The sequence below is a fragment of the Herpailurus yagouaroundi genome, unplaced genomic scaffold (assembly GCF_014898765.1).
Source record: "Herpailurus yagouaroundi ecotype Mexico unplaced genomic scaffold, PumYag 188, whole genome shotgun sequence".
NCBI lineage: Eukaryota > Metazoa > Chordata > Mammalia > Carnivora > Felidae > Herpailurus > Herpailurus yagouaroundi.
Genome location: NW_024412419.1, coordinates 21978320 through 22005379, shown reverse-complemented (window position 1 = coordinate 22005379; position 27060 = coordinate 21978320). Strand labels below are relative to the sequence as shown.

The 27060-nt window shown below is 51.0% G+C and overlaps 2 protein-coding genes and 2 long non-coding RNA genes across 13 annotated transcripts in view; 2 read left to right on the top strand and 2 right to left on the bottom strand.

Annotated features, from left to right (window-relative positions):
- Positions 1–14177, top strand: part of CGREF1 (cell growth regulator with EF-hand domain 1) — a 19028-nt gene extending 4851 nt beyond the window's left edge. Inside the window, exons 2-6 of one of the 2 annotated variants that reach the window (XM_040496298.1) lie at positions 11597–11685; positions 12789–12854; positions 12933–13003; positions 13144–13268; positions 13487–14177. In XM_040496298.1, the coding sequence (XP_040352232.1) occupies positions 11609–11685; positions 12789–12854; positions 12933–13003; positions 13144–13268; positions 13487–13933 (786 nt within the window). In that variant the 5' untranslated portion in view covers positions 11597–11608 and the 3' untranslated portion in view covers positions 13934–14177. Of the gene's footprint in view, positions 1–11408; positions 11686–12788; positions 12855–12932; positions 13004–13143; positions 13269–13486 lie in introns of those variants that run through there. The other variant, XM_040496297.1, reaches the window with a different exon arrangement.
- On the bottom strand, positions 1026–27060 carry KHK (ketohexokinase). 9 transcript variants are annotated; one of them, XM_040496289.1, is made up of 9 exons: positions 26455–27053; positions 22400–22516; positions 20194–20328; positions 19864–19998; positions 17953–18025; positions 17218–17364; positions 16067–16155; positions 15772–15929; positions 15379–15673 (listed from the first exon to the last, which is right to left on the bottom strand). In XM_040496289.1, the coding sequence occupies exons 1-9, from the start codon at positions 26544–26546 to the stop codon at positions 15588–15590; spliced, it is 1032 nt and encodes a 343-aa protein (XP_040352223.1). In that variant the 5' UTR covers positions 26547–27053; the 3' UTR covers positions 15379–15587. The 9 variants fall into 9 exon arrangements, 8 of the variants coding, with proteins under 8 accessions (XP_040352226.1, XP_040352223.1, XP_040352225.1 ...); XR_005797215.1 differs by lacking the exons at positions 15379–15673; positions 15772–15929; positions 16067–16155 and adding exons at positions 1026–1203; positions 2265–2446 and having other exon boundaries at positions 26455–27060; XM_040496291.1 differs by lacking the exon at positions 19864–19998 and having other exon boundaries at positions 26455–27051.
- On the bottom strand, positions 8859–13600 carry LOC121044249 (uncharacterized). Its single transcript, XR_005797218.1, has 3 exons — positions 13472–13600; positions 12542–12547; positions 8859–8871 (listed from the first exon to the last, which is right to left on the bottom strand). It is a non-coding gene; the product is annotated as an uncharacterized LOC121044249 (long non-coding RNA).
- Positions 18467–23044, top strand: LOC121044247 (uncharacterized). Its single transcript, XR_005797216.1, has 3 exons — positions 18467–18797; positions 19948–20173; positions 22670–23044. It is a non-coding gene; the product is annotated as an uncharacterized LOC121044247 (long non-coding RNA).

The following is a 27060-nucleotide window of genomic DNA, read 5'->3' as shown; positions in this document are numbered from 1 at the left end:
CCGCCTTTCCCCCCATGTCTCCTTTGTCTCTCTGACATCGTGGGAGGGAGGTTGGGGGCAGGCAGGAGTTTCATCCTCATTTGACAGATGAAGAAAAGGGGGACTGGGGAGGGACCCCAGCTGGGGCCAGCTGGAAGTGTTAGGGTGGAGACCAGCTGTCAGGTGTGGGGGACCTTTTTGGCCCTTAAAGCCACTCTCTCTTCTTTTGGGGGAGGGGAGTGTCCTGGGAGGCACAGGGGGCACCAGAGGGATAAGTTAAGGGTGAGGATTTGGTTCAAAAGAACTTTGGGACAGTTAGATTCAGCCAGAAATGGGATGGATGCCCTAGGAGGTGCTAGACTCCTGCCCTGGAAAGTCAAGCGGGGGCTGAATGGCCATTGACAGGGATGCTGTGGAAGAAAGCTTTGCATTGGATGGGAAGCTACCCAAGATAAAAGGCCCCTGCCACTTCCTAGATTCTCTGGAAATACTCAAAGAGCATGCGCTCGCTGCCAGTCATGTAACGGACTTTATCCCACTGCATCTCCCCCAGGCCCGTACAAGGCTGATATTGTCGTTCCAGGCGCAGAGAGACTCAGACACCCACCTAGGCCCCAGCGACAGGACGGAGGGGCCGGGTTTGATCAGAGGTCTGACCCCAAGGCTGGGCTCTCCTCCCGTGCTCGGAGGCAAAGGCTTGAAGAAATCTGAGGCCTGAGAGTCGCTGTGACTGGGAGTGTATGAATGGGAGTGTGTGTGAAGGATGTGAGTAACTATTACATCACAACTGTTGACTATGAGTTGCAGTGGCTTTCCTGTCGTCATGAGAGTAAATTACGTTTATGAGCATCATAGTTATAGGAAATGATTAGGAACATTTTAATTGACAGGCAGTGGTTCAATAATGGCTTTATTTCTTCTGCTGCTTACAAAAGCTTCTGTAAATGCTGAGAAATGTCTTACGTGTGGACAAGTCACATTATGCCAACCTCATTACACATCACTTGAAGTGCTGTAGCTGACTTCCTTTAAGCAGTATAGGTGGGTCATCTGTACTAAAAATGCCAGTTTGAAGCATAACTCCTGAGAATATTACTTGGATTGACATTAACAGTCCACATACAGTTATTCAAGTTTGTGACGTGAACTATCGTCAGAATGCTAAGGTTGTCAGGAGAGCCCAGGTTATTCCAGGTAGAAGGTAGAACAGCTTGGGCAAAAGCACTGTAAAGTGAAAGTGAGAGGTATTTTGGGAGCCTCTCCTCTGCAGCAGAGCATTAGTGTCATAGAGCACCGGAAGATGAGTGTAAAATGGTGACCTGATATCTATCTAATTGTAGAAGGCCTTGAAAATGCCAAGGTGAGGACTTTGTACTCTAATAGAAATAGGGTGCCACTGAAGATTTTGGAGTTCCAGCTAAGGAAGATTAATGTGATGTGGGTATGGAGGGTCCTTTAAATGGAGAAGATACCAGAGGCAAGGGCAAGAGAGAGGCTACTGCATTAATTTGTGCAAGAAGTACTTCGTTGTGCACTTAACATTCACTGTAACCCTGTGAGTTGCATACTGTTATATCTCCCTTGTGGAGGTAAGGTAACTGAAGTTCAGTGAGGACAGCCTGTGGTGGAGCTGGGATTTGAACCTAGGCCTGGTTGGTTCCAAAGCTCTGTTCTCTGTCCACTACACATGCTGCATAGTTACATACTTGTGATGGGTGCATATGACCGAGAGGAGGAGAGTACTGGTAATTCGTGTGGACAGGGTACATGCTTTTCAGGGCCCAGGACAAAAACAAAATTAAGAATTTCAAGATGGAAGGGTGCCTGGGTGGCTCAGTCCGTTAAACGGCTGACTCTTGATTTTGGCTCAGGTCGTGATCTTGCAGTTCATGGGTTTGAGTCCTACACTGGGCTCTGCACTGACAGTTTCTCTCTCCCTCTCTCTCTGCCCCTCCCCCTGCTTGCACTCTCTAAATAAATAAACAAATAAATAAGTAAACATTAAAAAATATATTAAAGAAAAAGAATTTCAAAACAGTGACAGCAGAGTATTACACTAAGCACAGGGCCCCTCCGAGAGCTGGGCCCCTGTGTGACTGCGCAGGTCACTCGCAGTTCGGATTACTCAGACAACTTTAACAAACCGCCTCGAAACTTAGTGGCTGAAAACAATAACTTTGACTTTGCTCGCGAGCGTGCCGTCTGGGCAGGGGTATGGAGACAAGCACATTTCTGCTCCATTCAGTGTGGGCTGGGGCACCTGGAAAGCTGGGGGTCGGAATCACCTGAAGGTTTGCTCTTTCTCCTGGATGGTCCTTGGGCTGGGGAGATGTGAGCGGCTGAAGGCCAGAACAGCCGAGGCTCCTCAGACATCTCGCTGTCTGTGGTTTCTCCAGTCTTTTCGGCGTGGTAGCTTCAGGGACGCCAGACTTCTTCCACAGCAGCTCAGGGCTTCAGACGCGCATATCTGCGTGTAGGGAGAGAGCGAGGGAGAGAGAACCAGAACCGGGTACAAGCTATGTCATCTTTGAAGACCCACACTTGAAAGTCACGTAGCATCATTTCAGCTCTTCATTAGGAGTGAGTGGCTGAGTCCAGATCATATACAAGGAAAGGCAAATTAGACTCAATCCTTTGTGGGAAGAAGTGTCAAAGAATTTGCAGACATGTTTTTTCAAACCAGCACATTTGGCCTAACGAGTGTGTACATTAGTGGGACCGGAGGGTGCTTCTCCTTTATGCCTGAGTTGCTACCCCCAGAGAGTCCTGTTTTAAAAGGCAACTCGTAGTGGATGATAACACATTAAGCCTGGATAATAGGTTTGGACAGCTCTGAGGGATTTAAATTACTTCAGTGCCTCCTGTAGGCGTAGGTCCTGGCAGAAAACAGATGGGGGTGGGGGGGGTGCGGTAGTGTGGGGTATACCCACACCATCTGAGGGTATCCAGGGAGGGGTGGGGATGTGTGAAGCCACTGCAGAGCAGTCCAAGAAAACTTCTGGAGGGGAAGAAGGCATTATTGTACAGCCAGGCATGGGATTTTACAAGATATGTAAAATCTTGTGTCATTTATTTATTTTTTTTTAATTTTTTTAACGTTTATTTATTTTTGAGACAGAGAGAGACAGAGCATGAACAGGGGAGGGTCAGAGAGAGGGAGACACAGAATCTAAAACAGGCTCCAGGCTCTGAGCTGTCAGCACAGAGCCCGACGCGGGGCTCGAGCTCACGGACCGCGAAATCATGACCTGAGCCAAAGTCGGCCGCTTAACCAACTGAGCCACCCAGGTGCCCCAAATCTTGTGTCATTTAACCCTTACCACACCCCACGAGAGGTCCACCTCACGTGCCACACGAGAACCCGAAACACAGAAGTCACACAGCTACTGCGTTCCAGAGCCAGGATTTGGATTCAGGCAGCCTGAGGTTAGGGCCCCTTCCCTTACACTTTGGGCTGTGCCACCTATGCCTTATAATTCTGTGTTTCTCTTTCTCTTAATCATTGCTTAACATCTGTATCTTTTCCTGCTTATATATTTGCAAGCTTAAGAAAAAAAAAAAGGAATAAGTACTTCTACTTCATACTCTCATCTCACTTATAAGAGTGAGTGCTCATATAGTAGGTGCTCAATAAATATTGAAGAACTAAATACCTTTATCTTCATTCTACAAACTTAGTATTTATACTTGCCTTCCCTACAGATGCTCACGCTCCTGGCCTTTGTCATGAAAAGTCTTTGACATCTGGTGCTACCCATGCTGTCCTCTGGGGCATCTGGTCCCAGGATCTATACTTTCTGGCATTCTCCGTCTGGCCTCTTTTGGCCAGCTGGCCCTCTCAGCCATTATATGCCTCTTCTTCCGCCTTAGAGAACCCTCAGCTGAACCTTGCCATCACCACCCCCGAAACCCAGCAGCACTCTGGATACCAGACCCCTTCACCTATATCCTCCTTCAGCCATTGTTTCCTGGGTGCTCCGGTGCCCTGCGGGCAGGACCTTCCCTCTAACCCTCCTGGCTAAGGCACACATCCCTGCAGTTCTTGCATTTCCACTCAGTCTCCGTGGACTTTCTGTTGAGATTTCTGTCTTGAACCCCCTATTGCAGTAGGCAGCGGTGTTGAAACCCTACTTGCCTCCAGTCCTCACTTGTCCCACTGCACTTGACCTAACCATGTCCTTCGTGATACAGAAGTTTAAACCCTTGATATATTCAAATCTGTCTATTTTTTCCTTTAAGACTTATGAGTTTGTAGTATTTACATTTTTTATGTTTACTTTTGAGAGAGAGAGTGCGTGCACGCGAAAGCTGGGGAGGGACAGAGAGAGGGGAACAGAGGATCTGAAGCAGGCTCTGTAGAGAGCCCTATGCGAGGTTCAAACTAACCTTGTGAGATCATGACCTGAGCCGAAGTTGGATGCTTAACCGACTGAGCCACCCAGGCGCCCCAGTATTTATCATTTTTTATTGCTCCGTCTTATAATGAGATTTGCTTAGCCATTGCCTAAATGTTAGACAATGTCAGGTTGTTTGTTTCTTTGACTAATATTTATAGCACAGTTATAGATATCTTTGTAGTTTCTTTTTCCATTTGAGTTCTTCCCTATGTAATCCTCAGGATGGTGTTATTGGGTCAGAGTTTCATGGCAATTAATACATATTTGCAGATTACCTCTCTAGAAACGTTTCAGGTTTGTAGTCCCTCAAGTGATAGAGGTTAATCCTCACTGATTCAAATTATGTAATGGCTATAGGACTATTAAGATTTGCTATTTCCTTTTCCATCAGTTTTACTACTAAGTTTTTCTAGGAAATTAGCTCTATCCTCTAAGAAGTTTTCAAATCTCTGCTGTTTCTATAGTTATGTCCCCATTTTCATTTTATTTGTACCTTTTCTCTTTGTTCTTAATGCGAATTGTCAGAGGTTTGTCTATTGAATTAGTTCCTTTTTTTTTTTTAATTTTTTTTTTCAACGTTTATTTATTTTTTTGGGACAGAGAGAGATAGAGCATGAACGGGGGAGGGGCAGAGAGAGAGGGAGACACAGAATCGGAAACAGGCTCCAGGCTCTGAGCCATCAGCCCAGAGCCTGACGCGGGGCTCGAACTCCCGGACCGCGAGATCGTGACCTGGCTGAAGTCGGACGCTTAACCGACTGCGCCACCCAGGCGCTCCTGAATTAGTCCCTTTTTAAATTTATTTATTTATTTTTTATTTTTTATTTTAGAGAGGGGGAGCAGAGGGAGAGAGGGAGAGAATCTTAAGCGGGCTCCATGCTCAGCGTTCAGCCCAAATCAGGGCTCGATCCCACAACCCTAGGATCATGACCTGAACCAAAACTAAGAGTCAGAAGTTCAACTAACTGAGCCACCCAGGTGCCCCTGTATTAGTCCTTTTATTTATTTTTTTAATTTATTTTTAATTTTTTTAATTTTTATTTTTTTTAGTATATGAAATTTATTGTCAAATTGGTTTCCATACAACACCCAGTGCTCAACCCAAAAGGTGCCCTCCTCAATACCCATCACCCACCCTCCCCTCCCTCCCACCCCCCATCAACCCTCAGTTTGTTCTCAGTTTTTAACAGTCTCCTATGCTTTGGCTCTCTCCCACTCTAACCTCTGTATTAGTCCTTTTAAAGAAACACCAGTGATGGGGCGCCTGGGTGGCTCAGTCATTTGAGCTTCCAACCTGGGCTCAGGTCATGATCTCACTGTTCATGAGTTCGAGCCCCGCGTGGGGCTCAGCACTGACCACTCAGAGCCTGGAGCCTGCTTCGGATTCTGTGTCTCCCTCTCTTTCTCTGCCCCTCCCCTGCTCAGGCTCTGTCACCCTCTCTCAAAAAAAAATAAAAATAAAAATAAAAATAAATAAATAAATAAACATTAAAAAAAATATTAAAAAATAGAAAAGAAACACCAGTATTTGGCTTTGCTGCTCTTCTCTATTATGTTCCTAATTTCTGCCATCTTTTATTACTTTATTTCTTAGTTTATTCTGTTTTACTAGCTTGTTGAGTTGGAAGGTTTAACTCATTAACTTTTAGTCCTTTCTTCTAATATACACTTTGAAGTCAATCCATTTTCCCTCTGATACCACTTTGATTACCTATCTTGTTTTCATGCATATCCTCCCAGTATTATCCAATTCTAACTATTCAACAGTTTCCATTATGATTTTCTTCTTTGATCCACATACAAGTATGACTTCTAAATTTGCATTTACGTGAGATTTTTTACATAATTTTTGTTATTGCTTTCTAATGTAATTGTATGTTAGTCATATAATACAGTGTGCGACAGATTTTTTTTTTCTCTAACGTTTATTTTTAAGACAGAGAGAGACAGAGCATGAACGGGGGAGGGTCAGAGAGAGAGGGAGGCACAGAATCTGAAACAGGCTCTAGGCTCTGAGCTGTCAGCACAGAACCTGACCCGGGGCTTGAACTCACAGACCGGGAGATCATGACCGGAGCCGAAGTCGACTGAGCCACCCAGGCGCACCAGGCATATACTTTTTTAATGTTTATTTATTTTTTGAGAGAGAGAGACAGAGTGTGAGCAGGGGAGGGGCAGAGAGAGAGAGGGAGACACAGAATCCGAAGCAGGCTCCAGGCTCCAAGCTGTCAGCACAGAGCCCGATGCAGGGCTCGAATTCACAAGCTGTGAGATCATGACCTGAGCTGAAGTCAGCCGCCCAACTGACTGAGCCCCCCAGGAGCCCCCATTTAGCCCAGGCATATTAAATGTTTTATTTAACCTTCTACATTCTTACTAATGTTTAGTCTGCTTAATCTTTCAACGTTTATTTATTTTTGGGACAGAGAGAGACAGAGCATGAACGGGGGAGGGGCAGAGAGAGAGGGAGACACAGAATCGGAAACAGGCTCCAGGCTCTGAGCCATCAGCCCAGAGCCTGATGCGGGGCTCGAACTCCCGGACCGCGAGATCGTGACCTGGCTGAAGTCAGACACTTAACCGACTGCGCCACCCAGGCGCCCCTAGTCTGCTTAATCTTTCAAATACTAAATGAGATATGTTAAATTCTCTACCATGATGGCAGATTCGACTTTTCTCCTTGTAGTTCTGCCTGTTTTTTTTTTTAAAGGCTTTATTTTTTTAGCACAGTTTTAGGTCCACAGCAAAATTGAGAGGGAAGTATAGAGATTTCCTATATACCTCCCCCCTTCGGCCCCTCATGCACAATTCCCTCATTATCAACATTCCAGACCAGAGAGTCCAATTTTTACGACGGTTGAGCCTGCATTGACACATCATCACTCAAAGTCCATAGTTTACGTTAGGGTTCACTCCTAATGGTGTACATTCTGTGGGTTTGGATAAATGTATAATGACATGTGTCTGTCATGATGGGATCGTACAGAGTAGTTTCACTGCCCTAAAAATCTTCTGTGCTCCTCCTACACATCCCTTCCACCCCAGCCCCTAGCAACCACTGATGTTCTGTCTCCATAGTTTAGCCTTTTCCAGAATGTCAGATAGTCAGAATCATTTAGCTCACAGCCTTTTCAGATTGGCTTCTTTCTCTTAGTAATATTCATTTAAGTTCCTCCAGGTCTCTTCATGGCTTGAGAACTCATTTCTTTTTGGCATTAAATAATATTCCATTGTCTGGATAGACCACAGTTTATTTCTCCATCCTTCTACTGAAGGGTATCTTCTTTGCTTTCAAGTTGTGGCAATTATGAATAAAACTGCTATAAACATCTGTGTGCAGGTTTTTGTGCGGACATAATTTGTCAGCTCCTTTCACTAAATGTGAAGGAGTGCAATTGCTAGATTGTGTGGTAAGAATATGGTTAGCTTTATACGAAACTGCCCAAGTGTCTCCCAAAGTGGCTGTGCCGTTTTGCATTCCCCCAGCCACGAATGAGAGTTCCTGCTGCTTCACATCCTTGCCAGCATTTGGTGTTGTCAGTGTTCTGGATTTTGTCTGGATTTTGGCAATTCTAATAGGTGTGTAGTGTTATGCCAGTTTTTATTTTGGATGTTCTGAGGTTACGTTATTAGACACATACAAGTTCAGAATTATGTTATCCTCCTATGGGATTCAAGTTTTATGAATTTTGTAATGACATTCTTTTATTTATAATCATGTGTTAAAGTCTAGTCAATAAAGCTATAGTAGCTTTCTTTTGTCTATTATTGCTTTTTTTTTTTTTTTTTTTTTTTTTGAGAGAGAGAGTGCCGATGCGTGTGCAAGCAGGGGAGGGGCAGAGAGAGAGAGAATCCTAAGCAGGCTCCATACCCGGCACAGATCCTGGCACTGGGCTCAGTCTCAAGACCGTGAGATCGTGACCTGAGCTGAAATCAAGAGTTGGATGCTTAACTGACTGAGCCACCCAGGTGCCCTTCTACTTGCCTTTCCTTTTTAACTTTTTTTTTAGTTTTTTTCTCTTGTAATGCCTTTCTTTGAATTGATTTTTTTTTAATTCCATTCATTTTTTCCTCTGGTGGTTTGAGGTCATGCATTCCATTTCTATTTTTTTAGTGGTTATCCTTAAAACTTTTACATGCGTATTTAACAAAGTTGCTCAGTATGTCTACTTTCTCCCCAAACAACCGTCTGCACCTTACATCTTAATGTTGTCTAATATTGTAGCTCAGGCCACCTTTTCTGCCCCCTGTATTAACATAGTTGTCAATCTATGTTTGTTTATATTTTCCCAAATACTTTCTGATTTCTTTTCTGCTCACCATTTTCCCCTGCATTTCAAATCCTTTGGGGATCACTTTCCTTTTTCCTGAAACAGATCCCTTAGAATTTCCTTCACTGGAGGAATGTTGGTGGCATAGTCTCTAATTTGTTGTTTATTGAAATTGTTTTTATTTCACCTCATTCTTGAAAGATAATTTTGCTGAGACTGGAGTTCTAGAATGGCAGTCTCCCCACCGCCGCTCCCCACCCCCACCCCCTTCCCCCTGCCTTTCTCAATGTATTAAGATACTACTGTAATCTGGCATCACTCTTGCTGTTGAGAAATCAGCTGTCAGTCTAATTATTCTTCCTTCTGGGGTATTTACCTTTTCTTTCTGACTGCTTTTTTTTTAAAAAAAGTTATTTATTTATTTTGAAAGAGAGTGCCTGTGGGGGAGGGGCAGAGAAAGAGAGAGACACAGAGAGAGACTCAGAATCCGAAGCAGGCTCCAGGCTCAGAGCCTGACATGGGGCTCGAACTCATGAACCGTGAGATCATGACCCCAGCTGAAGTCAGACGCTTAACCGACTGAGCCACCCAGGCACCCCACCCATTGCATTTTAAAATCAACCTTTTCTTTGTATTTGTGTAAGTTATGTTTGTTTCTTCTTCAAATCTTCTTGGTCATTTTTATGTTCATATTCCTTCTGCATAGTTTCAAACTTCTCTTTGGTTTCTTGAAACATATTAAATATACCTTATATTCTCTGTATGATAATTCCAATGTCTTTAATTTTTGCAAGTCTGGGTTCACCCGTTATTGGTTAGCTGGCTCTCATTCACAGTGTCTTATTTCCTTGTATGTTTATGACTTTCTGGCTGTAAGGTCATGCTCACCGATACTCGGAATTTCTTTGAGCTGGGATTGGAGTTGTGTTTCGTGGACAAGATGTATAATTTCCTCTGCTAGTCAACTGGAGGTACCATCAACCAGGTACCACTTAAAATATAAATGATCTGCTTTAGGTTTTTGAACCACAGAGACAGAATTAATTCAGGTCCTGAACCCACATTAGAGCAGGCTTGTTACGAATTCTGAGGGAAGACTTTATCCCTTCTACCCAGCACCAAGGTCAAGACTGGCAAGATTTGTGCTGCCCTTCTTTGTGACACATTTACTTTTCGTTCACCCTTAGATTGAGTCAGGCTGTTTGAATCCCAGCTTTCCGTAGGGGATTTCCTATCAGTCTCCTCACGATGGGTGGGTCCAGACCTTATCTCTGGGCTCCTCTGTTGCACAAAGCACTCAGATTGATAGTGCAAATTCACCTGGATTTGGTTTGGCAGACACTTTTAAGGCAAAGCTGATTTCAAGCTCACTTTCCCCCAGGATGACCGTTTTCACTGTGCTTTTGCACTCAGAATTTCTTACTTTCTTGCCAACTCAATGCATTTGAAAAAATACTACTTTTATCCAACTTTGGAGTTACTTTCTTTGAACATTTACAATCATAGTCTCCGACATAGAGATCTGGATATTCTTCTAGACAACCCTTTCACTGAGGTGTATCCAGACCCCTGAGGGCCCTCAGTTGATATGGAGATCTCAGTCCCAACTACCTCCCTTGGATGGACCCAAGACGTGTCTTCTCTTTTGGGGACAACAACTGAAGCTCAAGCATCTGTGTTGCCAGCCAGTGTTCGTGTTTGGCCACTGGGGATTATGGACGCCAAAAACTATGTCGACTCATGATATCTGTAGGGGCCACGTATGCAGAGAAAACTAAAGTCGGCTTCCGTGCCTCTCAGTTGCTTTACCTTCTTGTAGACGTCCATGTTTTGCTGCTTCTTCCTCAAGGCAGTTCTGCTTGCGCAACTGCAGCCAGGCTCCCGTAAGTGTCTTCCCGTTGGCCGGATGCTCACCTGCTCTACCCCACATCTCTTAGGAAGTCGATGTCCAACCTTGCAGTGCTTCTGAACCTTGTTAGAATCATGGAGCGCTTTGAGAATCTCATGAAAGCTACAAACCTTTCTCCAGGAAAATCCAGTGCTAGCCAGAATGGCATTTCAGAGGGTGCAGAGGGTGTCAGAGGGTTCCTGGTCCTCCGCCCAGGTGATTTGTCAAGCACCTGGCGATTGGTCTTCCTAGAAGTGGGACTAGGGTCTCAGGCCTCAGCTGTGGTGGGTGTGTGCCTCCTCAGAAATTCATATGATATGTACACGCACCTGGGAGTAATCAGAAAGCTTCGTGTTCTGTGCTTTTGATCGATCCTTCCTCTGTTTGACTGTTTTCATATAACCAAGCGATTGTGTTGCCAGGGAGCTTATAGAAAGTAGGTCCAAAGGAAAGTTTGTTTGTTTGTTTGTTTTCTTTATATTGGGATTTCCTAACAGCATTTAGTAAATAGTTCCTGGGGCCACTGTTGGTTTGACCCTGATTTGTTTCCGTCCCTATGTGAGTTTAGATCTGTTGCAAGGAGACTGAGCCTTTATTGATTTGTTCTTGGGTGAGTTTTAATACAAACTAACAGTCTTACTCTGTGCGAGTCTTCGTCTTTTTGTATCCCTATGCATTTCTGATTTGGCCTTTTTCTTAACCTCTCTGAGCTAGTTTCCATCTGCAAAATGAGTGACTGGACTGGATTAGATGTACTGAAATTGCACTTCTCCGAGCACCTCAGGGAGGCTGGTGGGGGGAGAGGGAGCTGGGTGTGGGGAGGGGCTCCTGCCCTAACTGCTGCTTCCACCACAGCAGGTCTGCTTTAGGCGCCTTCCACCTGGGGTCTGGAGTAAGATTCATTTTGAATGAATTCCACAGGGGATCCCTGATGTCTGTGCCTCTGCCCTGAGCAGGAGTCCTGTCACCTGGGTTGCAGGTGGGGGCAGGGAGAGAAGGTGCTCCTGTCTAGCCCACCGACCCTCCACCCCTTCCCCTTGACTCCCTACCTCTGTTCCTAGTTCAGTTCCAGGATGTTACCTTTGACAGTGAGAGTGTTAGTGCTGCTGCTGCCCTTGGGTCAGGCCGCTCCCAAGGACGGAACCGTGAGGTAAGGGGATTCAGAGGGCAGGGCCGTGGGCTGGGACGGGGACAGTCTCTGGGGAATCTGAGGGTGTGGTGGGCCCCTCTGGGAGGCAGGAGACGGGGCTTTGTGCTCCCTGATCTCTGTATCTGAGCCCCGCTCCCTGCCCAGGTACTGCAGCCTCTAAGCCAGTTAGAGCACCCCTCGCAGGGTGGGCATTCAGTACGCGTTTGCTGGGGTCACTGTGTCTGGGATCCAGGAGCTCCGTTCCCACGGGGTGTGAAGCATGAGGTGGAAGCTGTGGGCCAAGCAAGGGGCTGCGGTCCTCTTAGCAAGACCTTATAGTGGGAATGCCGACGACATCAAGATCATTAGCAGACCATTTCTATTTTGCGTGAGCATCCTTTGTCAAGGTTTTTGGTATGAATGCTACACAGTGGATGTGCTGGGTGGGGTGGAGGGACAGATCCAGGAGCAGCAGCGAGACTGGCAGCGGTGACAAAGGCCACTGCAGTGGCTCCTGCCAACAGTCTGGCTTCACAGGTCTGGACTGATTTGGGCAAACAGGTAGCCCTGTCCAGAACCGGGAGCAAACCGGGAGCTTTAAGGACTGAGAAAGAGACCCTGAGTAGGTTCAAACTCCAAAACCAACATAAATGCCCTCAGCTTGGAAAAAAGAATCCAGTCTGTGGATTTGTGGAGCAAATCGGGTCTGTGTAAAACTGGGCAGTGCCTCGGGGCTGAGCCAGAGACCTGCCCCTTGGGGCCTGGCACCAAAGTAGAAGGGTGACCACAATCCATGTGGTCTGGCCACCCGCTCACTGTTTTCCTGGATCTCCAACTTGTATCTACTAGGTGTGGCCTCATCTGGCCTCTGTCTAACCAGATGCTTTATTTGGGTTTTCACTTAGCATCGAAGTTAGGAATCTGCAAAAAGAATAGTCTGAGGGAGTAAGGTTCTGCTTCTGAGACCAGGAGGGCCCCCTCCCCACCAGGTTTTTGGGAATTTGAGAGAACAATGCCCTTCGGGTCTGGGGAGAGAACCCTACAAAGAACTTGAGGGTGGAAGGCCGGTGGCTGCATCCTGTGAGAGGCTCTTTGCAAGGCCGGCCCTTCTCTCCCTCCTCCAGGCTGGATCCTGACCTGCAGCAGCAGCCCTTGCCCAACCCCTTCCAGCCAGGCCAGGAGCAGCTCCGGTGAGTGCGCTGGTCTGGGGGGCAGGCCTGGGTCTGCAGACCGGCCTCTCTGGGGCTTACTTCCCGTGTTTGCACCAGGCTTCTGCAGAACTACCTACAGGGACTGGAGAAGATGGAAGAGGAGCCGGAACACATGAGCCGGGAGCAGGGTGAGGGCCTGGGCCGTGGGGCCGGCGGGTGGGGGGCTTAAGGCAGCAGAGTCAGGACTGACCCCAGGCCGTCGGGTGCCCCCTGCCTCCTCCATCTGTCCCTAGTGCCCCTTCTGATGTAGCTTCTTTCTCCCCCTTAGTTCTCCTCTACCTCTTTGCCCTCCACGACTATGACCAGAGTGGACAGCTGGATGGCCTGGAACTGCTGTCCATGTTGACCGCAGCTCTGGCCCCTGGAGCTGCTGATTTTCCTATTGCCAACCCGGTAAGCCCTGCCGGCTGGGGGGCCCCTTCTCCCCCACGAAGGAGACGCCGCTTCTTGGGACTTCGGGTTTTTTCATCATGACTCTTTTGGTGAATCCACTATAAAAGAAATGCTCAAAGCACTGCATGGCAGGGATGTAGGAAGGTGTTGGGAGGGTCAGGGCTTCTGGGAACACCTCTGTTCACTGTAGACTTCAGAGCAACTGTGTGCTTCCACAGGTGATCCTGGTAGTGGACAAGGTGCTCGAGACCCAGGACCTGAATGGGGATGGGCTCATGACCCCTGCAGAGCTCATCAACTTCCCAGGAGAGGCCCCAAGCCACACAGAGCCCAAAGAGCCTCTGGAGCGACAAGATGGTGGGAGGCAGTCCCTGGTGGCTAAAAGCCCATCAAGACCAGAAACGCAGGAAGCCCTGGATCCTAGAGGAGAAGATGGGGGACAGGTAGAGGCCAGAAGGGAGTCCTTGGAGCCTGTACAGGAGGCTGGGGGACAGGCAGAGGCTGAAAGAGAAGCCCCAGCCCCTGGAGCGGAGGCTATAGGACAGGCAGAGGCCAGGGATACTGGAAAGGAAGCAGAGGAGCTTCCAGGGGAAACACTGGAGTCTAAGGACACCCCAAATGACTTTGAAGTTCATGCTGTTCAACTGGAGAATGATGAGATATAAATCTTGAGGTCACAAGTTTGCCTCCCTAGAAGTCTCAGTACCAGAACATAAGCCCCGGAGAGTCGTGTGTGTGTGTGTGTGTGTGTGTGTGCGCGCGCGCACACGTGCTGCGACGAGGACCGCCTCTTTGTCCACTTCCTGGCCCCAGTAGGGACAGGTCTTTCTGTGCAGCTCAGGGAGACCCTAAGTTGAGGGGCAGCTTTAGGGCCCAGACAGCCAATAAAAAACTGAATGAACTCATCCACTCCGGCCGTCTACCTACAGGTCTAGCCTGCCTGATCTCAGGGACACAGGGGGTTGGGGACCGGGAGGGCCTCTCGGAGGGGCTTCGGCTTTCCCAGTGTTCGTGGACGGTGCCCGGCAAGCAGGCTGCAGCAGTAGGGCCCGGCCGGCTGCAGACAAGCCGGGGAAGAGAGCACAGCCTCTCCCTGGAGCCCGAGTGCTCCCCTCCCCCCCCCCCACCGGGTGTTCAGACACCCAGAAGCCTCCTGCAGCTCCGAGCAGGTCTTCCCCACCACCCTGTATGTGCCCACCCCCAAATATTAACAAGAACTGCCATTTATTGAGAAACTGGTCCGTACCAGCCATCATGCTGGACATTTTATATGTCCAGATTCTATGGACATTCTATGACCAGGCAGAATTAGCCCCATTTGACAGATGAGGAAACTGAGGAAGACGGCATTCAGTAATACACCCAAGGTGACACTGCTAGTTAAGTGGCCGATTTGGATTCACGTGTGTCAGACTGCAAAGCCCAGGCTCTGTATCACATTCTGTGGCCTCACACACCCTGCCCCAACTCCCCTATGAAGCTTATAAAATAGGCGAATTCCAATATGCCCTCAGGCCCCGTCTCCCTCCGGGACAGCAACTGTATCCTGGGGCACATTTGTGGCTGAAGCACAGCCTTAACTACAGGGCGGCTCTAAGGGTGGGGCTTGTTGGTTCTGGGACAGTCGGGGGGGATATTTTTAGATTGTGAAGGCACCACCAAACCAGAGTAGGCTCCCTGCCCATTGGCCCATCAGCTTGGCTCAACCTTGTGGACAGTCCTGGAGCCTTAAGACCTTAAGACCGGAGTCTTGTGACAGCCCAGGGGCCCAGAGGAGATTTTCAAATGGGCGTATTGTTCGGAAGGTTCCCTGGGGCACAAGGACAGAAGTGTCCCCCTGCCCCCAGCCAGGAAGCCTCACGGTCTCTACCCACTCCCTGTGGCTCCTCCTCACCAGACCGGCTGGGCCACCACCAAGAGCACAGCTGGAGGCAAGTCTGGGGTACTTCCCTGCTGCTCTGGTGTAGGCAGCCCCTCCTCTGGGCCTCGGCATGGAGGTTAATTTGGGGACTAGAGAAGAAGAGGGTGAAGGGCTGTAGTATCAAAGCCTCCGGAGTCCCCAGCCAGAGCAGTTCAGGCATCAAGGACAAACAGACTGGCAGAAGGAAGCTGGCTTTGGGGCAGATTTATTTCCTGTGTGGCTCAGCAGTGTGAGAGAGACACAGGACACAGGCGGAACCCTCCCGCGGTCTGCATCCGCCCAGGGAGCAGGGCAGCCCATGTGCCAGGCTGGATGGAGGGGAGAAGGCAACGGCGGCCGGTGATGCCAGCCTCCAAGGAGGGGGGTAGTGTAAGCCAGCAACCGCCACCATCGGGCATTCACACAATGCCATCAAAGCCCTGCAGGCCACACTTCTTGCCGGCCACCTGGCAGCCAAATCTCAAAGCCTCCTGCATACTCTTCCCTGGAGGGACAAATAGCTAGATGAGCTCGGTCCTCCGGGCAGAGGCAGGCCTCAGCCCTGGGCCTCGTGCGGGGGGGGGGGGGGGGGCGCACACTCACCCTGGGACAGGCTGAATATGACTGAGGCGTTGAAGGTGTCTCCAGCCCCCAGAGTATCCACCACCCGGGGTGGAGGGAAAGCATCCGAGTGAAGCAGCTGTCCGTCAGGGCCCAGGGCATCAGCGCCCTCCTCAGCCCAGGCACAGACTAGCATAGCCCTGCAAGACCCTCCACTCAGCTGGGCTGTCAGCCCACCCGGGCCCCCAGCCTCACCCCCCTCCCCAGGGCGGCCCCCAGTGTCCAGGCTCACTCACGCTCCGTACCTAAGGCCTCTTCCTGGCTTTCCCCTGCTCACCCTTTCCTCACACGACCATACAAGCCCCTCAGGGCCTCCACTGCTGACCGGAACCCCAAGTGCCTGGCCACATCTTTGCTGACAAACACCTGTGGGCAGTGGAAGAGAGGCTGACGGTTACCTCCACCCTAGTCCTGGCTCAGTCACTCACCACCAGCAGCCTGGCGTTGCCCCCATAGTGCAATGTCACTCCTCCAACGTGGCCACCTAAATCCCCAACGTAGTATCTCGCTGTCCCACTGGGATGCGTTTTCATACTTGCTCTACATATGCTAGAATACAGCCCTGTAAATTGTGACGCAAAAATCCCCGGTTTATTTGTTCTAGAGCAACGAACGTCCCTGCGATTGAAAACCCACAGCGAGCCTTGAGCGCCATCTGGCGGTGAGAGCTACCACTGCCACGTTACACCTCTGGCTCTCGCGGGCGTTTTTGTTTTGTTTTCCTAATGCAACTACGCCCTCTGGGTCGTTTCTTCACCTATAAAACAAAGGGGCAGGGGTTGTAGAGCTTCCTCAACACCAGCTACACATTAGAACTTCCAGAGAGAGTTTTGTTAAAAAATACTTCAGCTGAGCTCCACCCCCACCAATCAAATAAAAACCCAGGGTGTGGCTCAGGCACCCGTACCTTTGTGCCGCCACAGTGGAGGTCCAACCAGCTCAGGCTATGATGCCAGGATTGTCACTCAGATTTCATTTCCATTCCAGAACTGCCCAAACTTACCCTATGCAGGTCCCCTCCCATCCTCCCTCACCCCTCAGTGGCCCCCACAGCCTGCCACCCACCCCAGAGTTGGAGGACACCTGGGAGAACAGTCCCATTCTTCCATTTGACAGAAGGAGAGACTGAGGAGGCCCAGGGAGGAGATGCTCCCACGCAGGGTCCTCCGAGGCTGGCTCTAGTAGCCACCCCCCCCCCCCCCCCCTTGGCTACTCTCGTACCTATGCACCCACTGGGACGGAGAAATTTTGCTCCGTGGCCACTGCTGAGGCCTGCATGGGAGCCCAAAGCTGGGGGCCTCTTTGCCCCCCACCTGCCAATGACACCAAGCCATTCCAGGTGTGGAAGGCAGAACAAGGGAATGCTTGGCTCCCTTTAAGAACCAAATTAGCGGGATGTGGCAAGGGGAAGCTGTGTGGGCCACTCACCACGTCTCCATAGCCAAACAGCTGGAACAGCTCCTCTCGGGGCTTCTCCACTTCCACGGACACTCGGATCTTTTGACCTGGAGGCTGCCTGGCATTGTGCTGTTCTATCCGCTGCAGCATCTGCACCTGTTCCGATGCATTCCGGCCCTGGGGTGGGGCGGGGCGGGGCGGGGCAGCTCAGGACCAGCTGGGCAGTGCCCAGCTGATCTGGCTCATTCTTCCCTCCCTGCTGGAATTCTGGGTGAGGGGAGGCAGGGGGCGGGAACTCCATTCTAAGTTTCAAAATTCTAGAGCAGTCATGGACCTTGGAGACCTTATTGACCCCCCCCCCCCCCCCCCCCCCCGCCATTTCACAGAGGAGGAGACAAAAGAATAAAAGAGAGACTTTCTTAAGGACCTACAGTAAATTAAATCACAAGGCTAGGATTAGAACTTGGGACTTCTCAGAGTCTAGAGGAGGTGGGAAGTCTGTAACACAGAAAGCATGGGCCTTTGCCTGGAGCCGACATCCTGCTTCTGGTGCCTACACCCTGCTGTGTGACCTTGAGTAAGTCACCCAATCTTTCTGGGCCTTAGTTTCCTACCTGAAAACACAAAGAAGAATGGAGAGGGGATGAGGGTACTTGGATTCATTTATCTCTAAGGTACATCATGGTTCGAAAAAACTAAGAAGGCAAAATATGTGGAGGACCTGGCACGTTGAGCCCCTCAAAACACAGGTAGGGCAGGACTTGCCTCGATGTGGATCCACTTGAACCGGGTCAGATCAACCTTGTCAAAGTCCGCAGCAGACACATCTGGCAGGTTCCTAAGTCGTAGGACAGAAACGACAGAAAAGGCATGATGGTGAGGTCAGCCAAGGCTGGGATCTCTAACTGGTTGCTGGAGCCCCTTTGCCTGGTGCTGCCTGCAGCATGGCCAGAAACTACATCTACAGCACAGGCTTCTACAGCACAGGCTTCTGAGGCTCAGCTCCAGGATAGGCGCTATTCCAGGCTAAACTCCTGACCACTCCTTGCCCCACTCAGTTCCATCCAGACAGGGGATTAGAAGCAGTTTGCTAGAATGCCCTTTGGGTGTTGGAGGCTGTGATATTTTCTAAGGGTAAACTCAACTGCAGCATGTGACAAGAGGCCAGTTGAGTGCCTTGGAGACCACATCTCCCAGAATACTCTAAGAGCACCAGGGACTACAATTCCCAGAATTCCCCGCCTTGCCAGCAGCACACACAGCTCCCAGCATGCAATGCCGTGGTGATCTACAAAAGCTATGGCTGCTCTGGGTCTGGTCCGGTTCACTTCTGGCGTCCCAGCCGTGACAGCACCACCGTTCTAAGTTCGGCGGCTCTGTGTTACAACTCCGAGGTCAAGGTTGGTGCTTGAGGATGAGTTTTTGTTTGGCTGACTTAGGTGTGGAGCCCTGGGAAGGGTCCGCCTTGACCAGTGAGCTACACCTAACCTATATTCCTCCCGCTCTGCAGCCGAATCTATCCAGTTAACTAGCTGAGTACCTGGGCCTTTCTGGGGCTGCTTCTCCATTTGGTAGATGGGTCCAAACCCACCAGCTTGTTGCAGTTGAAGGTAACGTGTGTGGATCTCCCTACACTGAGGCCAGAGGGCAACAAACGTTTCTCCTTGGAACTCCTCTCCTTCCCTTCCTGTGGATACCCATGTGGTGTCCTTGATCAAAGTTGCTACAGATTGTTACCTGATGGGCAGAACACTAGGATTGACCAAGGTGAAGGTCATTGCTTGCATATATGCCCACTCACTTATTCATTGCGACACACTGAGCCCAGAGACCACTGGCCATAAAGCTTGTCCTAGGATAATTGCCCCCTCTTCCCCAGGTCCAGTAGTCATGCCGGGCAGTAGGGACAGCCTGAACCCCAGGGCTGCTGGGTGTGGACCACCTCAGCCCTGACATAGTACCTGGCACATGCTAGATTCTTAGTAAGCTAAATGTCTGAGATTCTTCAGGAGGCAATCTAGGGGAGACAAGAAGGGTCTGGGCCCACAGGGCCTCTCCCTAGCAGCTTGGGACTTTAAAGGGATTCCCTCCCCCCAGTTAACATGGCATCAGATGGCCCTGATCTGCTGACCCAATGTTCCCCTTCCCTCTCTTCAGCAACAGCTGTGAATTGTGTGTGGCATTTGGCCTGGCTTCATTATGCAGGGAGCTTCGCGGTGGGCTCATCTCTTCTGAACACCCAAACCCAGCTCCTTGGTGCCATGCTGCAGGCTGGCAACCCTGGGGCTGACCCTGGAAATTCCAGTGAGTCCCCTTCAGATGGTTTGAATCACACCTCCTGTCCCCCGCTCCTCAGAACAATTTCCCCACACCCATACCCAGGCTGCTGATTGGCCAATTACGGAGGAATTACATCACGAATTATGTTTTGTGCAGGCCTGCCCGCCCATCCTTGATAGTGACTGAGGCCAAGTCACCAGGCAGAACAAAGCACATCTCTTCCCACCTCACTTCTCTCCTAATTGAAAACAATTCAGAAATCACTGAGCAGTTTGGCATGAGGACAATTTCTGGTATAGAGAGAGGCGGCAGAGAGCAGGCAGTTGGGATGCCCGTGGTGGCGAGGGAGGGAACTGATTGGTGGGCCGTGCCAGGGCGAGGCCGGGGGGGCCTTACGTGTCGTAGAGCACAATGGTGCGGGAGCCATTGCAGTTGTTGACGATGCAGCAAGAGCATGGGGTTTCCCCTCTGCCCTGCCAGGCCACCTGAGACACATCCACGCCCCGCTGCCTGAAGTCGGCCACCAGGAAGCTTGAGGTGGAGCCCGAGCCAAGGGAAGGGCAAGGAGACACAAATTAGAGCCTACGAGTGGCCTGGGCCTCCCTCAGGGTTGAGGAGGGATGCCGGAGCAGGGGTGCCTCTCTGAGAAGAAGGGTCCCGTTCTGGGAGTTCGGTGATGGCGGCGGCAGCGGCGGCGGCTGGCAAGGTGCAGACAGGTGTACAAACCTGTAGGCATGGAGGATGGTGCGGCTACCACTGGCCTCGTTGATGATGACTGTGGAGATGGGGACAGAGCCCGTGGTCTGAAAGACTGTGTAGCGTAGGTCCACAGAATAGCGGCGGAGGTCATCCAGGACAAAACTGCCGAGATGGAGTAACCCAGGGGAGGTGTAGTTCGACAGGGTTTGGGGACTGGAGGGAGGCGGCAGGGACTCCGGCTGCAAAGGGTTTGGGGAGTGGAGGGAGGCGGCAGGGACTCCGGCTGCAAAGGGTTTGGGGACTGGAAGGAGGCGGCAGGGACTCCGGCTGCAAGCAGAGGGGGCTAGGAGGGAGCCGGGAATCACCATGCTGTCAGAGGCTATGCCAGGGGGCAGGAGAGGCAGGGGCACAGAGCCTGGAACTCAGTGAGAGAAACACTAAGGGATGTTCTTTTAGGTCCTGGCTGAGGTAAACTCCAACCCGGATCCTGTCCTTCAGTCTGACTCAAGCCAGAAAGGATGTGCTCAGTGAACCCAGATGCGGTAGATCTGGGGGCCTGGAGCACGTGCCCTGTTTGAACGAAGCAGGTGAGGGCACTGTGGTCTGTCTCATGCAAAGCCTTGGCAGAACTGATAATTACCAAGGTGGTACTTCGCTCCCCAGCTGCCCTCTACACACTCATCCTCACGGTACTCTTCTCTCGGGAGTCCCTTGAGTGCTACTGGGATTCCACTCAGTCTGTGGCTGCCTCCGTGATGCCCGGCCAGGAAGTGGTGCTGCCTTGGTGAGGCCACCCACCACCCTCACCTCTCGTGGCAAGGTGAACCCCACAGGCAGTGAGCTGGCTCCCAGTGCCTGATGCTCCTCGACGTGGGGCCTGGTCCAGGACTCTTCCCCAGAATCCCCTCTAATCAGAGTGAGTGGGAGGTGGACCCTGGGGGGGACTGCGCCACCCCCACGCTTCCTGGCCGCAGCGTCTCTGGAAAGTGTCCTATGACCGCTGGTCCAGCCACCATCTTGGCCTTTCTCACGCTGGCTGGACAATACAGATTTGTATATAGGCATCAAGCTGGGGCATCATTCCTCATCGTACACCTCAAAGATCCTTTAAATAGTAGGATCCCTCCAAAGCATGCAAACTACAGGGTGGTTTTCCAAATGATTTTTTGCACCCTCCGTGCCTAGCACGTGGTAGGTGCTCATTAAATGCTTGCTGAACAAAGGGGGAGAATTTGGAATGGCTTACCTAACGGCATTATTGTTCCAGAAAGGTGAGTCTACCACCCTAAGCCAGAGGAACAGGAAGGAAGACAGCCACTGAAGAAGGTTGACAAGTGGCCAGCTATTGGCACCAGGTCCCTCTGTCCCACCTCACAGGGCGGGCCCTTGCCCACTGATTTGTTTTGTGCCGGATCACCGAGGAAGAGAATCTGGCCACAGCTCAGGGGGCTGGGCTCTGGCAGCAGCCCCATGAAACCAGGGTTCAAAGGGCTGTGCTTCACAGGCCAGCAACCTGGCAGCCTGCCCTAGTGCCCACAGTGGGCAAAGTGTGGGTCTCACCTCCTGATAAGCGTTTGCTGAGTCGGCGGGGCCAGGGGTCAAAGGGCTCTTGGGTCCCCACAGCAGCCAACATGGAGAAAGCGTACGGGCCACCTACGGGCTGCAGCCTCACAGCCGGGGAGCTGGGAGGCCTGGGCCTGGGCCCAGCTTTAGCACGTGGCTTCAGGGTGTCCTCGGCAGGCTGCTCTTGTTGCTTTAGTGAACCACGGGGACACAGCAGTGGCCCTGCCCCCTCAGCTGGGGAAGAAACCGTGGGCCTGAACCCTAGGACCATGGGTGCTGGACATCCCCGAGGGAGGGTTGGGACAGCAGGTCCCTAGCTGCCTCCTGCCACAAGCATAGCCAGGATTAGGGACTTGAGAAGGGCAAAGTCACATCCATTGCAGAGTCTGTTGGAAGCAAGGAAGGAGAAGGTGGGAAGCTGAGCAGGCTCTGGGCAGTGGCCAGGGAAACAGGCTGTGGAAATAAAAGCTTTCACAGGAGAGCGTTAGCCCCCGAGCAGCAAACAGCCGCGCTTGGGAGGGTCTGGGATGCTGGTGCCCCACTCGTGCCCCTCCCACCCATTTCTGGTGGCCACAAACCGTTTCTCACAGCCTGCCCCCAGCCCCCCACCCCCACCCAGGGTTAAGACTTCCTTCTACAGGGCAGTCTGCCCGCTCCTTCCTCCACTCACTCGGCAACATGGCCCGGGGCCAGCGAGCCCATGAAGGCACAGGGGGCTCCAAGCAGGGAGAGGACGGTGCAGGAATTAGATGCGTTGCCTCCACGCTGCCATCTCTGGGACAAGCACCTGCAAAACACAGGGAGGGTCCCTGCAGCTCCAGCAGGCTGATGCCAGGATAAGCAAGACCAAAGGCAGTCCTGGGGCAGGGCTCCAGGGTGTGTAAAAGCTGGGAGGCCTCCCTCAGAAAGCATCTGGATTTTTCCATTTTCACTCCTTCAGGTATCTCAGAGGAGGGCTCCACTAACTCAGGTGACCTCCTCCTCGGTTACAATGACCCACCTCTCCCCCAGGCAGAGGGACCTTCAGCCTCCACCTTGATTGCTGGATAACTCAAGAGCCTCTTCCCAAAGGTGTCAAATCTGCTACCTACTCCTGTCCTTGGGGAGCCTGCTTCAGCAACAACTCAGGTCAAAATAAGTAAGACAGGGAGCAAACCTGTACGCTGTAACCAATGTAGGAGTTATGTGGAGGGAAAGCTAACTTTTACCATGTCAAGGTTAAGGGGTGCCTGGGTGGCTCAGTCTGTTAAACATCCGGCCCTTGGCTTCAGCTCAGGTCACAATCTCGTGGTTTCGTGGGTTCAAGTCCCATGTCGGGCTCTGCGCTGGCAGTGCTGAGCCTGCTTGGGATTCTCTCTCTCCCTTTCTCTCTGCCCCTCCCCCATTTGCACTGCCTCTCTCTCAAAATAAATAAACTTAGGAAAAAAATTTTTTTTAAAGATTTAAAAACGCAATGTCAAAAGTTAAAAAGATTATTGGAGGGGCGCCTGGGTGGCACTGTCGGTTAAGCGTCCGACTTCAGCCAGGTCACGATCTCACGGTCCGTGAGTTCGAGCCCCGCGTCGGGCTCTGGGCTGATGGCTCAGAGCCTGGAGCCCGTTTCCGATTCTGTGTCTCCCTCTCTCTCTGCCCCTCCCCCGTTCATGCTCTGTCTCTCTCTGTCCCAAAAATAAATAAACGTTGAAAAAAAAAAAAAGATTATTGGATGAAGACCAGTTTTTCTCCATTCCCCCCCCCCTTTTTTTTTTGCAGTTTTATTGAAATATAATTGCCATATAACAGTCCATAAGTTTAAGGTATACGATGTGGTGATTTGATATACACACGTATTGGAAAATGGTTACCACAATAAGGTTTGTTAACACAACATCCCATCACATAATTACCTGTTTTTCCCTCAGTTCTTCTCTATCTTTGCTGGAAACCTAACTCAAGGTGTACTCCGAGGAAACTAACTGGAGACACACCCGAAGGACTGCATTGTTCTCAACAACAAAAATGATTACTTATGCATGTTCAAAGCACTGGAACGATTTCTCATTGTGCTCCAATAATACTGGGAGGTAAACAGTGCAGGCTGTTAGTTATATTCTTCCAGTTCCAAAAACAAGAGTAACTGTGGCCTCACAGTAAGAAGAACCACTAATTAAGAAATAAATGAAACAGGGGTGCCTGGGTGGCGCAGTCGGTTAAGCGTCTGGCTTTAGCTCAGGTCACGATCTCGCGGTCCGTGAGTTCGAGCCCTGCATCGGGCTCTCTGGGCTGATGGCTCAGAGCCTGGAGCCTGCTTCATATTCTGTGTCTCCCTCTCTCTCCGCCCCTCCCCTGTTCATGCTCTGTCTCTCTCTGTCTCAAAAATAAATAAACTTAAAAAAAAAGAAAGAAATGAAACAGAATTTTTAGGCTAAGGTATTTTGGCACACAAGACTTAACCCTGTGGTTCTCTTCAGCCTTGGGAAAAGGTGTCCGTGATCTTATTAGAAAGGAAACTATTTGGGGTGCCTGGGTGGCTCAGTCGGTTGAGCATCCCACTCATGGTCCGTGGGTTCGAGCCCCACGTCAGGCTCTACGCCGACAGCTCAGAGCCTGGCGTCTCCTTCGGATTCTGTGTCTCCCTCCCTCTCTGTCCCTCTCCAGCTCATGCTCTGTCTCTCTCTTGCTCTCAAAAATAAACATTAAAAAAAAAAAAGAAAAGATACTAATTTGTAAAAGGTCAAACATTACTCAAGCTATGAGGTTTAGAGAAATTTTCATGCAGATTACAAAGGGGGAGCCCAGTGGGATTTGACTTGCTCAGATCACACCAATACTTCATGACAAAGCTGCTGTCAGAACCCAGGTTTCCTTACTCCCTAAACCACTGCAATGCGCTCTATATTTCTGAATAGAAAGTAGTTAGGCCCCAGCTTGGATGAGGTTTCACAGAAAGGTTGCACACTTTGGCTTTGTGGAGATCCTTCAAAGTCACACGAATACCCAACTTCCTGTGCAGAAATGCTCTGCTGAGCAAGAGGATGCTTTCTGGAAGGCTCTTCTTGGCCTGGACTCTGGGAGGCAGGGCCGTTCCTCAGGGGTCTGGCCAAGTTCCAGGTGGCAGCTCCTGAGAGTCCCAGCTGCCCGTGGAGCACAGAGAGTCTGGGACAGATGGGGCTGAGGTGCCCACTTGGGAAGGCCTGGGTCCCCACTTGGGCTTGCCCATCTGGGAAGCACAACAGAGTCCAGAAGGTGGGCTGGGTGGGCTAGGCACATGACAGACAGAGGCCCTACGGGCAAGGGCTCTGCTCAGCAGAGGAGCAGAGCTATGGGTCTGGGGGAGAGGGGGGTACACCCTGGGAGCAGAGAGCATGGAGAACATGGGAAGGGTCTCTTTAGAGAGGCACCTTCCTTTGCGCCCACCTTCAGAATGAGCTCGTCCTAGTGGGAGCCCCGAGGATCTCCTTATCCTAACCTCTCCCCCTAAGTAAGCTCAAAGGGAATGGGCCTGCAGCTCTTGTGAAAAGCAGGCACTCCGGTTCCTCCCCGGGCCCTCCGGTCCTGGGATCCACACTGTTCTCTTGAGAGGAGGCCTAACTCCTCACGGTGCACTGCATCCTGGGGCCAGCTTGACCTGGTAGGGAGGGGGGCTAGGTCTACAGAGCAGCATCCCCTTGTGCCCCTCCCCCACTGTCCCCGTGCCCCTGGCAAGGGCTCTAACCTCTGGCAAACAAAGCAGCCCAAAGCAAAGGGTCAACTCCGTGAGATGGGCAGAGGGAGCACAGGAGACAACCGAGGCCTGGAGCACTAGATTCCTAGGCGTTGTAATTACTGCTCTGCCACTCAGTAACTATGTGGTCTTACGATTCTTATTTAATTTCTCCACATATTTAGCTGCTTCATCATCTATAAAGAGAGGATCCGACTGACCCTTCCATACTGCCCACTGGCTGCTGTAAGGAAATTATGTGGTAATGCATGTGACGGGGCTGGGTGGACCCAAAGATTCTAGCCCACAGAAATGCCCTCTTGGGATTGCAGTGATTAACGGTGAGGTTCTTATCAAGAGTAAATGTAAGAGCCAACCAGCGACTCTTCCACTTTTACCAGACAACCAAGAAAGACGCTGTGTTTTGTAAAAAGGACTTCTCGTAAACTCCTTTTGGAATTTAGCGCCAGGGAAACACGTTGGTGATGGCACGCGAACCAGCTCTATCCACCACCCACAGCATCTCCAAATACACCTCCAGTGCCAGCAAGGCCTTGAAGCTAGAGTGAAGCTCAAATACCACGGTTTTAAATGTTCCTGCGGTCTAACTGCATACTTATTGTAAGCTACCTCAAGATTTAAGAAATAGATGAGATATACGTGGTAGATAAATTAGAAGTAAATGCTGGTAAGAGGCAAGTGCAGCCGCCTTTTTGTTAAAAAGAGAGAAGCTGGTCGCGCACCTTACTAGCTCTGTGCCCTTGGTTAAATCTCTTCATCTACCTGCTTCTGGGTAAAACGTGGATAATGATTCCTGGAACGGCAACTGGCGAACACAGTGCTATCCAAAGCCTGGGCTTTATTACTAACGGCCTCAATTCCTTCCCTAGGTCCTCCCGGGCGGAGGGGACGGGTCACCAGCTCCCGAGGCTGGACTCTCACTGTGGGGCCCCTGGCCCCGCGGACCTGGGGTCTGAGCTGCCGGGCTCAAACGTGGGGCTGCAGCGGCCCCTGGGGTGTCCGAGGGGCCCGGGCGCCCCTACCTGCTGTCCGTGTCCTCCTCCGGGTACTTGTCCACTACATTGATGATGTCCAGCACCACTAGCCCCACGCACAGGATCTGCTTGTCTTCCATGAGGCCGCTCCCGGAGCTTTCTGCCCGCCTGGCTGACGGGGTTCCTCCCGGGCTCTGCGTTTTATCCCCCGAGGATCGAGGATCGGGTCCCCGCTCCTGGGGCGGACTTGGCTCCTCCTCTGCGTCCTGAGCTCCTCCCCTCAGAAAGCCTTCTGCAGTCTCGAGGGAACGGAGCAGGGCCCTTGCTCCCCACGCCCACCGAGCGGGCCTGGGAACGCAGACCCCGAGGCCTTGGTTCCCGGCCTTCCCTTAGCAGGTGGCGTGGCCCAGCAGATGGCAACCCTTCCCGCTTCTTGGCCTCATTTCCTCACTTGTCAGGCAGACTCGAAGCTCATGCAAACCTCTCTAGATTGCAGCTAGGCAATCTCCTGAATGCAAAAAAAAGTGCAGTAGAAAGGCGCCCCTTGCCCCTCCCTCTCCTGCACCTGAGACTCCCACTCCAGACCCGAGACCGCGGTAGTGCCGGGCCTCGAAGCTGCGGCCTGGCCCCCTCAGCCCTAGCCTTCCCCGGCGC

Bases quoted from the DNA above. Each gene is read 5' to 3' on its own strand.
- KHK (XM_040496289.1), bottom strand. From the start codon at position 26,546: ATGGAAGACAAGCAGATCCTGTGCGTGGGGCTAGTGGTGCTGGACATC. The intron at 15,930-16,066 runs GTGAGCAGGGGA...AGGGTCTTGCAG, and splicing joins TATGGTCGTGTGAGGAAAGG to GGCTATGCTAGTCTGTGCCT. The intron at 15,674-15,771 runs GTGAGTGTGCGC...TTGTCCCTCCAG, and splicing joins CATATTCAGCCTGTCCCAGG to GGAAGAGTATGCAGGAGGCT.